General features: G+C 45.3%; 1 protein-coding gene across 3 annotated transcripts; it reads right to left on the bottom strand.

Annotated features, from left to right (window-relative positions):
- Window positions 1-4,756: 4,756 nt before the first annotated feature.
- Fst (follistatin) lies at window positions 4,757-11,048 on the bottom strand. Of its 3 annotated transcripts, none has more exons than XM_070041158.1 (6): window positions 10,567-11,048; window positions 8,355-8,546; window positions 7,701-7,919; window positions 6,846-7,070; window positions 5,681-5,908; window positions 4,757-4,904 (listed from the first exon to the last, which is right to left on the bottom strand). In XM_070041158.1, the coding sequence occupies exons 1-6, from the start codon at window positions 10,649-10,651 to the stop codon at window positions 4,822-4,824; spliced, it is 1,032 nt and encodes a 343-aa protein (XP_069897259.1). In that variant the 5' UTR covers window positions 10,652-11,048; the 3' UTR covers window positions 4,757-4,821. The 3 variants fall into 3 exon arrangements, with proteins under 3 accessions (XP_069897259.1, XP_069897258.1, XP_069897260.1); XM_070041157.1 differs by having other exon boundaries at window positions 5,681-5,911; window positions 10,567-11,046; XM_070041159.1 differs by lacking the exon at window positions 4,757-4,904 and adding an exon at window positions 4,918-5,183 and having other exon boundaries at window positions 5,681-5,911.
- Window positions 11,049-12,075: the final 1,027 nt, after the last annotated feature.

Genomic DNA, 12,075 nt, shown 5'->3' with positions numbered 1-12,075 from the left:
AATGAAAGAGAATAAGGCACATGTTTTAGCTTTGGAAATGTTAGTGGGTAATTCTCTTTTTCTAAATTTCCATGGGAAATAATACATCTAAATATGTTTTTATGAATGGTGTACTTTTGTTATGGCATCTACACATTAGTGAACTTTTGTTAAGTATTAATATGGCTAAAATGTTTTAAAACTACATCCACCTTCCATTGAGGTGCTTTTACACTCCTGATTCTGGTCTCAATTGGAATTATTTCTTAATTTTGTATTTTCAAGGGAAAGTTTGATTGATGAGCCATCTTATTACTTTTATCTTTAATTAATAAGAATGATTTTTTTGCAGGGGGGTCCGGTCATGGGGCCTGAACTCTGGGCCTGGGCGCTGTCCCTCAGCTCTTCAGCTCAAGGCTAGTGCTCTACCACTTGAGCCACAGCGCCACTTCCGGCTTTTTTCTTTTTGCTTATGTGGTGCTGAGAAATTGAACCCAGGGCCTCAGGCATGCAAGGCAAGCACTCTACCACTGAGCCACCTTCCCAGCCCAATAAGAATGATTTTTATTCTAGCAGCTATTTACTGACTTTTTAAGGTAACAATAAATGAAATAAACCTTTTGCCTATCTCATCTCTTTTAATTTTCATAACTTTGTTAGAGGGAGGCACTTTCTTATATTGCATAGATGAAACTGAGGAACAGGGGTATTAAATGACATGTGAAATTATACATAGCAAGGACAATGGAGAAATTGGGCACTTGTAATATTTTAATCAGTCCAAATTTTAAGATGGTTGCACAAAAACAAAACCTGTTTCTCAGGATAGAAATAGTTCAATTATCAGGAATTATCTCACTGCCAATTTTGATTCTCTCAGTAGGCTTGCTAAAGTCATTATTTTCCAGTTTCCATATTATTTTCCAGTCATTTGGTCCTATAACATCAAGTATTTAATTTTTTTTCTTTATTCCCTAGAGAATGAAGAGAAGCAGTCTGCAATGTACCTCTCCCCTTGAGAATGATCTTTAAAAAATCAAACTTTTATTTGGATATATTTTTATTTTGGATATATATTTTATTTGGATATATTTTCACATTTATAGGAAAGTTGTAAAAAAGGATAGCCATGTAAACACTCACAAACCTTTTACTCAGATTTACTTGTTAATACAATATATATGAAAATAATACCTTTTCAAGTCACTTAAATTTTAATTATATACAACATATTCTTTTCTCCTATATGCTTAAACAAGTATTTCCTGATTCTAGTAGTATTCTTTTACATGAGTATAGTACAGTAATCAATTCTAGCAAATTCAACTTTGAAATATCTTTTGACATTGTTCTAATTTTGTCAATTTAACCCAAGGTTGTAATAAATTATTAGTTTATTTTGTGCCAGTTCTGGGGGTTGAAGTCATGGCCTGGGTGCTGCCACTGAGCTTTTATGACCAAGTCTAATGCTCTACCACTTGAACCACAGCTCCACTTCCAGCATTCTGGTGGTTCATTGGAGGTAAGAGTGTCAGACTTTCCTGCCTGGGCTGCTTTTAATAAGAATCCTCAAATTTTAGCCTCTTTGGTAGCTAGGATTACAGGTGTGAGCTACTGGCACTTGGCTCCAATGTTGTTATTTATAGAATTTTCTTTTTTAAGTACAAGATTCAGTTTAGGGTTGGGTACTGCATTTGCCTGACTTGGTTAATGATTTAATTATGCCAGATTTTATTTTTGCCATATTTGAGGGACTACATGTTACATAGTATACAAAAATTGTAATTTAGGTGTACATCTGATAAAAATTACTTTCATTTTGCACTGTTGCTTTATATTTTCCAATTCCTAATGCTAATTAGGATATAGTCATACTAATTAAAACTAGTTACCAACAACTGTTCCTATGAACACACTCAGAAGTGAATTCAATCTTTTGAATAAGAGTTGCAATTCAGTAATTTAATGCTATTAATATAAACTTCATTTAGAAGAAACTTCTAGGGTTCGGGATGTAGCCTAGTAGAAGACCACTTGTTCAAAGATTGATTTCTAATTTTCTGGTACTAATTGGGCTAAGGTAAGATGAATGGAAAAGGATGAAACTCTAAGGAAAATGAGATAGTAGTGTTTAAGAGAAATGATTAACACTGACAAATATGAAATGAAATTTTAAATTAATAATGTAGATGCAGGTTGTTGATTTTACCACTCCTCTTTGTCAAAACATTCATCTGCCTGTTAAATTTTATGTTTCTGCTCTGATCATCAATGGCAGTTTTAAAGCACATATAGCATCTCAGGATCAAGGAAAAGGAATCTGTGCTAGGAAGCACTGTGAAACTGCATCTGCCCATCTCTTTCCTGAGAGTCCTCCTGAGTGCCAAGCTAGTAGCTCATCTGCCTTGGAGAAGTTAGATCCTTTTTCTTTTTCTTGCTGGTCCAGGGCTTGAACTATGGTCCTAGGCACTGTGGTCCTGAGCACTGTCCTTGAACTTCCTTTGCTCATTGAGCCACAGCTCTACTGTGGCTTTTTGTGTGTTAATTAGAGATGAGTCTCATGGACTTTCCTGCTGGGCTGGCTTTGAACCATGATCCTCAGATCTCAGTCTTCTGAGTAGCTAGAATTATAGGCATGAGCCATGGGCCCTCTGATTGTTTTCTTTATCCACTTTCCCTCTTTCTCCCAGAATTCAGGGCTGAAAAGTAAGAAAACTCTACAGGGCTTCTAATCAGTAAACTCTTGACTACCTCTGACTCCATCAAAGTTCTCATGTGGCAACCAATTGAGAGTATCTCTGATGTTAATTTTTACTAAATAGGGTCTTCACAAAAAGAACTAACTTTTAAAAATAACTTAGATTGTGATGTTTGGAAGAAAGAACCTATTTTCTTCACAGTACTGCAAATATTGACTCTTCGTTATTCTTTCATTCGTAGACCTGGTCATTTGTTTTCATCTTCTATTGCTTTGGTATTTTTTATATAGATTGAGTATGTAGCACACATGGAATTGGAAACTGGTATTCATAATCTACATACATATATGTTCTAAGAACCACAGATTGTTGAACTAAACAACGCTGAGGAGTTTTAAGAATGTAAAACAGAAACTGCAAAATACTGACAAACTTTCTCCTACCTTGTGGGTGTCATTATTTAATCCCTATGAGCCAGGGGCATCATTCTGGAAATCAACTCCATTTTCATTCTCATATCACCAAGTCTTTGGAATCACAGTTACACAATGGCCATTGCTGCAGTTGATATTCTGATTTCTAGAATGTGCCCATCAAATATCACCAGTCTGTTTTTTGCTTTTCCCAGTGATGTATTAAAAAAAAAAAAACAAACAATTTTTTTTTTTTTAAGATTGGAGGCCTACTTTATTTAGGTAAGGGCAATAGAAGATTCCTGGCTGTGTCAACAGAGCCAGGATAATGGAGATGTTTTAAAGGAAAACTTTAGGTTAGGTATGTTGCAGAGAGGAATACACACCCATACTCCTCCATTGGAAACCGATGCATACCGTTTCTACTGTAAAGGAGTTGTGAAACTCTTTCAAGATCCTTAGAGGTGACCTGGATCCTTCATCATTCTGGAGCTTCTATCTCCTTGGCAACTTAATTCCAGGGGTAAGTACATCTCTCAGCAAATGTATGGCTTATACTGTCACCTAAGACCCTAAGGATTTTTTTTCATTAACAGGAAATTAGACCACTGGCTTTTAATTTTTTTTTTATTTTTTCACTCATCATTTATTTACAAATACACATTATAACTTTTATATACATTGCACATTTACATGGTAGAAAAGTACAAAACTATATATTTAAATGAATTTATATTTAACTTGCCATGTTTGAAAATATAAAATTGCATCAGAAAAAAGTATTATGAAAAGCAAGAAACTTGAACTGATAAAGCTTTGATAGAACTTTTAGTGAGTGACACATTGGTTGAAAAAAGAATTAATTTGAAAGGTACAGCTGACTAGCTTAAAAGGAAACACCAAAAGGGCCAATGTCTGGCCTTTACCTTCCTTTAGTCTCCTGATACCCCAACACTGTTTCTTTGGATATGTGACATTGTATAAGTATATTCCTAGAGTTCTAACACTGCATTCAGTCCTCTTTCACAAATACCATCAGAACAAGAGGACTGAAGTAGTAGTTTCCTCAAAGATGCACAGCCTCTGTACCTTGTATTTGAGTTAGAGTTATAATGCCTTTTGGTCAGTCAAGATTCCTTGTAAACAAAACCCGAGGGATCATGTATGTACAGATCAGGCAGCAGAGAATCCAATAAATAAACATGACAGAAACTGACATGCAAGTTTGTTAAAAGTGGAGAAGAGTCTAACCAACAGTGAAATGATGGGAGACAAATGAGTGGGTGAGAGTTAAGGAATGGACTTAAATGGTTTACAAGGAGAAAAAAAAAGCTTTTACTTTACAAGCAAGAGACCTCACAATAAATAACAACTGCTCTTTCTTTCACTAATAAATTTCTTCAAAAACAAGGTGTACAGTCAACCAGACATTTTATGTATAAATTATAAAACATGACACAGTATAAATAAATGTCTACAAATCTCAACTATGGGCCTCATCCAGTAGACCTCACAATGACCACCTCTCTGTGCCCAGTGAGTAACAAGGTGGCCTGGGAGAGAGTTTTAGGACAAAGGTCCTTTACTGTATAGTTTTACCCCCAAATAAATAAGCATACACTTATTTACAGTATGGACAATATATTTTTTTCTTTTTTCTTTTCTTTCTTTTTTTTTTTTTGTTTGTTTTTGCCCAAAGGCTATGTTAACACTGAACACTGTTGGAGGCTTTACCACTCTAGAATGGAAGATATAGGAAAGCTGTAGTCCTGGTCTTCATCTTCCTCCTCTTCCTCCGTATCTTCCGAAATGGCTAGATGGGGGAATACAGGGGAGCTGTTGTTTAAATATGGACAACAACAGCGCAGAAGCAGCTCAGTGTATGTTTTCAAAGCCCTCTGATACAGCCATGTTACGGCGTTGAATTTTTATGTGACTTGCAGTGTGATGTTTGGTTTGGTTTGGTTTTGGTATTGCATTTTGACATATGCAATTGGTTAAATTTGATTTTTTAGTATTAAAAAATTATCTATGAAGTCAAAACTGCAGAAAGTTCTGAAGAATCAATGGCTCAGGTTTTACGGGCAGATTCCTGAAATTAGATAAAAAGCGCTCTTGTGTTCTAAACATAACTACTTTGGGTCCTTAATTCAGAGTTAGTAGAGGCAACTGCAAAAAGAAAAAAAAAGCAGCGGCCCATGTCTGATAATATAAAGCTGTCTTTGGAGAAAAATAACAACAACAACAACAACAACAACTTTTGAAGCAGTTAGTTTAGACTCAAGTGTTAATCAAGCAACAGCAAAAGCACACAATTAATGCAAAAGAATTAGGGGTGAGCAACTGGAGATAGGTTTTTAGAGACAACCCAATTGGTGATGATGATCACCAGCTTAAGTCTCCAAAGCCTGGAAACATGGTGAATTTTTCAGTAGGTCACGGAATTGCCGAATTGCCGTGAAACGTAGCAGCTACCAAACTTAAAACAGGGCTCATATGGGGAGGTCTGTGGTGCTTTTAAAGTCTCCATTGGCTAGGAATTGCCTGGGAAAGACTTACATTGCAGCTAGGTTAAAAATTGGCACTTACAGTTGCAAGATCCGGCGTGCTTTACTTCCAGTAGCACACCTGAGGAGCAGGCAGCTTCTTTCATGGCACACTCGCTGGCGTAAGTGGCATTGTCACTGGCACACACAGGCTCATCCGATTTACTGTCAGGGCACAGCTCATCACAGAGGGAGCATCGGCCTCTGCCAACCTTGAAATCCCATAAACATTTTTTTCCACCACTGCACTGGATATCTTCACAGGACTTTGCTTCTAGGATGTAATACATCTGTAATGAGTGCACTGATCGCCCATTTCCCCCTTTTTTCCTTTCCTCTCTAGTTGCATTTAAGAAACACAAACATGATCTATATTTGATTGCTTACTAAAAGCAGGTAATGAAGATGTGACATAAAAGTGCTTCATAATTAAACATTCAAGCACAGACAGATGCATACACACTGTGATTATCACATTCCATATAATGCATCATGAAAACACTTTTTTTTTGGTGGGGGAAGGAGGAGGACAGGATTTCACAGTATCCTTGAGTTCAATATGCATCTAATTATTTCCTACAAGTGGGGACTTTTTTTTTTTTTTAGAAAAAAGAAGAATTCCATTAATTACTGGAATTTGATAACAGATTTTAGGAACTGTTAAGTAATTATTTTTTGCTTCCAGCAAGTCTGGCACTCTGAAGAAATGTGTAAAATGGTGTGAGTTTTAAATTTTCTAAAATGGAATACTGTTTTCTGTTTTTTGCTGGCATTTCAGAGAGAGAGAAAGAGAGAGGGAGGGAGGGAGGGAGAGAAAGAGAGAGAGGGAGGGAGGAAAGAAGAGAGAGGAGGGAGGGAGGGAAGAAGGAAGAGAGAGAGAGGGAGGAAAGAAGAGAGAGAAGGAGGGAGGGAGGGAAGAAGGGAGAGAGAGAGAGAGAGAGAGAGAGAGAGAGAGAGAGAGAGAGAGAGAGAGAGAGAGAGAGGAAAGAGAGAGAGAGAGAATATAAAGGCTTACAGAAGGCTATAGTTTCCACAAGAGGCTTTGTGGTAACAAGTTTACCCAAACTAGAGAGCACCTCTTCCTCTGGTGAAACTATGCATTTGGGGGAAGTCTTAGCCTTTATTCATCTGTGAACCCCAGTTTTAATATTAGATTTAGCTCTTTTGATTCTCTGTTATCTCCTTTTCCTTCAATCCAGAATACCTACTGATACACTTTCCCTCATAGGCTAATCCAATCGATCTGCCCAGCAGACACGTGGCTTTTCTCAGATGGCAGGCACTGGAGTAGGTCACTCCATCATTCCCACAGAGATACTGCTCAGAGGAAGTGGGTTCTGGGCAAATCCTATTACACGTCACACAGTAGGCATTATTGGTCTGGTCCACCACACATGTAGAGCTGCCTGGGCAGAAAACATCACGGCAGGTCTCTGGAAGAGAGAGACACAGAGAGAGAAAGAGAGAGAAACATAGTTCAATAAGCATCTCTGGTCCTTAGAGCTTAAGTATTTGACTATTACTGAGGGAATCATGAAAGTGAACTATCTAGATTTAGCAAAGTATTTGGGGAGACTGGTGGTTTAAAAAAAAACAAACTACAATTCTAGATTGGTTCTTTTTTGTTGTTGTTGTTGGCCATGGGGCTTGAACTCTGGGCCTGGGCACTGTCCCTCAGCTCCTCAGATCAAAGCAGGTGCTTGAGCCACAGCGCCACTTCTGGTTTTCTAGTGGTTTATTGAGATAAGAGTCTCACAGACTTTTTTGCCTCGGGTGGCTTTGAACCATGATCCTCAGATCTCAGCCTCCTGAGTAGCTAGGATTACAGGTCTGAACCACCAGTGCCCAGATTCTAGATTGGTTCTTTAATGACTCTTTCGAAGTTAGAAGAAGGCTCTTTTATTTTATATTACTACTACTACTACTACTACTACTACTACTACTACTACTACTACTAGGCTCTTATGGTGATCTATATTATCTCCCAGCTGTCTTCCAGAGGGCCTACTTGAGATGCAAAGTTGAAGGAGAGAGCCAGGGTCTAGATCAAAGGTGGGACCTACTTTTACATTTGCCCTGGTACTGGACTTCCAGTTCTGGCTGTTCTTTACATCTGGCCTTGAGGAGTGCACACTCGTTGCGGTAGGTTTTCCCATCCAGTCCACAGACTGGACCCTTCCAGGTGATATTGGAACAATCTGGGGCACAGACACAGCGTGGTTTGTTCTTCTTGTTCATTCGGCATTTCTTTCCTGGTCCGCAGTCCACATCCTCACACGTTTCTAGGAGATTGAAAGAGATACAGATTGAAACTAGAATCAGAGGGTTGGCAGGTCAGCCAGGAAATGTTTAAGTGCTTTGTGTAATCAGACAGCCCTTGGTTCTGGGGCTAGAAGGACCCAGGTTCGCTCCCATTAAAGAATGAAAAGGGCACAAAGGTATAGGGGCTGTGAGCTATACCCCATCACCAAAATGTGTTTCCAGCAACGCAGGTCGACTGGTTTCATCATTATACTTCAGCCAAAGATGTCAGCAAACCTCGGTCTGCCTCAGCACCGAACAGGACGGATTCGATCGGGCTAGCCAGGCTTGGGGGGGAGCCCACCTACAAAGCTCTCCTAGTCTCCAGCGCCAGCTAGTTAGTAGGAAAGCTGAGGGGAAGACGCCCTCTACCGTGGGCCCTGCAAGTTGGGGGGGGGGGAGGAGGCGAGTCTTACCTTTACAAGGGATGCAGTTGGGGGCGCCCCCATTGAAAATCATCCACTTGAAGAGAGTGTTGTCGTTCACGTCCTCCTCGGTCCACGAGGTGCTCAGGCGTCCGGTGCTGCAGCACTCCTCCTTGCTCAGTTCTGTCTTGTATAGGACCTGGCAGCGGCCGTTCTTGGCTTGACGGAGCCAGCAATTCCCAGCTGTGAAGAGTCATGGGTGGGAGGTGAAGGAGGGTGGCGGCTGGGGGCAGGGAGGAGAGGAAGGGGAGGCTAGGGGGCAGCTAGCGCGCAGAAGCCGTGGAGACTCGGTGGGGATGGGGAGGGAGGGGGGGTTGAGTGTAGCGGAGGAGAGCCGGGAGCAGAAAACAGGAGAGGAGGGGAGGAAAAGAAATCGAAGGGTGGGAAAGGTGCGGAGGGGATGGGGGGATGGGTTGGGATGGGGTGGGCTGATCTCGTAGGTGGGAAGCGGGCGAGGGCCAGGGGGAGGGTGGGCGGGAGCGCGCACCGCGGGAGCACCTAGCCATATCAATGTCAGTTACCAGTGACCCAGACACAACACGTGCAGCCTGCGTTGACTTTTACTAGACTGTTTACTTTATTTCCTCCCATCTCATAGCCTGAAGCGACTCGAAGAGCAGATTAAAGAACCTGACAAAAATATTGCGACGGCTGTTTTTACATGTTGGCTTCATGTAGGCGGTAAGGGAAATATTCTGTGACAGGGGTTAAGAAATTAGGAGAGGGAAAGAGAGAGGGGGGAGGAGAGGGAGGGAGGGAGGGGGAGAGAGAGAGAAAGAGAGGTGGGGGGAGAGGGATGCAGAACCGATCAAGCAAAAGACACTTGTGAAAAATGAAAGCAAAAAGCAACAGGGCGCAGCCCGGAGCTGCCCTGCGCGGCCTCCAGGAACGGCCCGCCCGTCCGACGGGCCCGTTTTGCAATCCTCCAGCCCCGGAGCACGCCCGCAGCCACCGGGATCTTTCGAAATCTCCCAGGGCTTCTTTTCCCTTGGCGCCCACGTTCCAGGCACCCAGGCTGCTCTTCTCCCCGAAAGGCGGGCAACCCATCGTAGGGGCCGGGGCAGACGGCTAAAGGTAGTGCCCAGGGAAGGCGGTTTTCAAGGCAGAAAACGAGAACGCTAGCACAGGGAGAGTCTAACATGTGAACGAGGGAGGGCTACTGCCCGTCTCTGGGCTCTCGACACATCGAAGAAGAAATCATTGCAAATAATACCACCACCCCCCTCTTAATTAATGCTCGTACTTGGGGGTAGGAAGACTTCTCATAAATCAGCACAGAGACTGTACCCATGATTGGACCACAGCTGCTATTAGGATTCCTGTTAAGAATTCTGACCCCCAAGACGACTAGACATAAAACAAACCTATTTTCCATTTTCCAAGACAAACTTGAGAAAAAATGTTCTCCTGATCTCAAAATCTAAATCAGTTGTGAGTTGCTCATTGTTTCACCGAAAGTTCCCAGGGAGAGAACTGAAGCAAAGAGGAGAAAATTGTAAAGTGTACTCGGAATTTGCAGGGGTAATAATTTGGCTGTCTCGTCTTTTTTATTTCTGTTCTTTCCTGTTTTCTTTTCTATTTTCTTTTCTCTTTTGTGGGGCTGGGGGAGGGGATAGAAAGGAGCATCCTCTAAGCAGAAAAGTACTTCCCCTCTAAAAATTTCAGCACCCACATTTCCAAGTTTGGGCAAAGTTTCTGCAACCACGTCCCACAGCCACCCAGGAAAATTCGGGCTCTCTCCCCCACCCCACTTCTCCACCCAAGTCAAATTTTAAAGTCACACCCCCCCCCAAAAAAAGAAAAGATACAGCAAGGAGATACGTTAGATTACAAGTGGGTCGACTGAAATCTCCAGGCTACAGACGCTTGGTCACCCTTGTCCACAGCCAACCAGGGGAGATAACATCTAAAGCCATCATGGCCAAAACTTGGAGCACCTAGCCCCAACTAGGCGAGAGACTCCGGCTTCCTCCCTCCCTTTCCTTTCAAGGATCCGCGAGGTTCAAACTCCGCTCTCAGTCCTACTTAGTGTCAGTAACCTCAGTTTCCCCACTCCTCTCCATCCCGGAGTCGTTAAGTTGGTCCAGCCTCTTTCCCAGAGCGGCGTTGCTCAGGACAGACCCAAGTGGAGACGACGGAAAAGTAGAAAGCCTTTCCCTTCGCCCCGTTCTCCCCAGCGGACCCCCCCCTCCCCTTGACTCACCCTGGGCGCTGCGGTCCTCCATGAACTGGCAGAGCAGCAGCAGCAGGAGGCAGAGCCCGCCGGGCTGGTGCCTGGCGCGGACCATCGTGGGGCAGGCGCGGGGCGAGCGAGGAGCGCGGCGGCGGCGGGTGGCTCGGGCAGGCGACGCGCGTCTGGGAGGCGAGCGGCGCAGGGCGCAGCGATCCTGGCGCGGCCCCGCGCTCGCCGCCGGCCGCCCGCGCGATTCAATGGACGTCAGAAGCCGGGCGCAGCCGCGCTTTAAATCTAGACGGGGGTCTCCGCGGTTTGCGGTGGGCGGTCTCCCAGGGTGTGGGGCTGTGGGAGGGCGGCCGCGAGCGAGGGTGTGCGCGGCTCCTTGGGGGTTGGGGAGCTTTTTAAAAAAGTTCAGTGTGAATCAGGTGACATTTCCCACCTTCTGGAAACCCTTCCCAATTATCTGTCGGAGGTGCCCGAAATCAAAGCGGCGGGAGGGGAATCGCCGAGTTCTTATTTGCGTCGGAGCGGGAGGGAGGGGGCAGACGATCGGGGCGGGGGGGGGGGGGATGGGGGCGACGCGTCGGGGGGTGGGGAGCGGGGGAAAGAACACCCACTTCAGTCCTGCACGCCGCCGCTCGCAGGCAACGCCGGCGCGCCCGGGGTGGCGTGTGTGTGTGTGTGTGCGTGTGTGTGTGTGCGTGCACGGGAGGGAGGGCGCCGTGGGTGCTCTGGAGGAGGAGGAGGAGGAGGAAGAGGAGGAGGCGGCGGCGGAGGCGGCGGCGGCGGCGGCGGGCGGAGCAGAGGGCTGGAGGAGGAGGAGGAGGAGGGGGGGGTCCCCCGGAGTTTGTCTCTGCACTGCTTCATCCTCGGCTCTCCGGCTCCAGCAAGACTTTTTGCAAACGCCCGGGGAGCCTCCCCCCCCCACCGTGCGCCCCGGGGAGCCCCCCTCCCCAGTACCTCCCCCCCCCCTTCCCGAGCTGCTTCAATCTCCTGCTTGGCTTGGGTCGGGTCGGGACGCGCGGGGCCTCCAGGCAGTTTCAGACTCCCCGCAGCCTGGGCGCGGGACCCGGCGCGGTTTTGTGTCTGGGTTGTGTGCGTGCCTCACGTGTGTGCGTTCATCTCACACCGCCCCCCCCCTCCACCATCCCCCTCTTCCCCGGCCGGGAGTTGTGGCTGAGAACCGGGGCCCCCGACACTCCCACCCTAGCCCCGCGGGGCCGAGACGCGTCCCGGCGTCTCCACGAGGCTCGCAAACAAAAACTGTGTCACACCTCGGACCCGGCCTCCCACCCCGCCGCAGGCTCGCCGGCTCCCTTTCTTTACTCCCCTTTCACTTCGCCGCCGCGCCGGCAGTCAGCCCCGAGCAGGGGCGCCGACGTAGGCGGTCGGCCCCCTCCTTCCCAGACCCGAGGTTCCCCAATTCCTGTCGTCTACCTCTGCAGTCTCCTGCACTGCCCCCCCGAAATAACAACAACAACAATAATAAAAAGATTGCAACACCGATCGCGAACTTCTGAGGCCGCCGTTTATGAA

This window comes from Dipodomys merriami, unplaced genomic scaffold (genome assembly GCF_024711535.1).
Source record: "Dipodomys merriami isolate MVZ:Mamm:240054 unplaced genomic scaffold, mDipMer1.0.p SCAF_30, whole genome shotgun sequence".
Lineage (NCBI taxonomy): Eukaryota > Metazoa > Chordata > Mammalia > Rodentia > Heteromyidae > Dipodomys > Dipodomys merriami.
This window is presented reverse-complemented; position numbering and strand designations above follow the sequence as displayed.

Bases quoted from the DNA above. Each gene is read 5' to 3' on its own strand.
- Fst (XM_070041157.1), bottom strand. From the start codon at position 10,651: ATGGTCCGCGCCAGGCACCAGCCCGGCGGGCTCTGCCTCCTGCTGCTG. The intron at 7,920-8,354 runs GTAAGACTCGCC...TCAATCTCCTAG, and splicing joins CAACTGCATCCCTTGTAAAG to AAACGTGTGAGGATGTGGAC. The intron at 4,905-5,680 runs GTAAGTGCCAAT...TCCCCCATCTAG, and splicing joins GCACGCCGGATCTTGCAACT to CCATTTCGGAAGATACGGAG.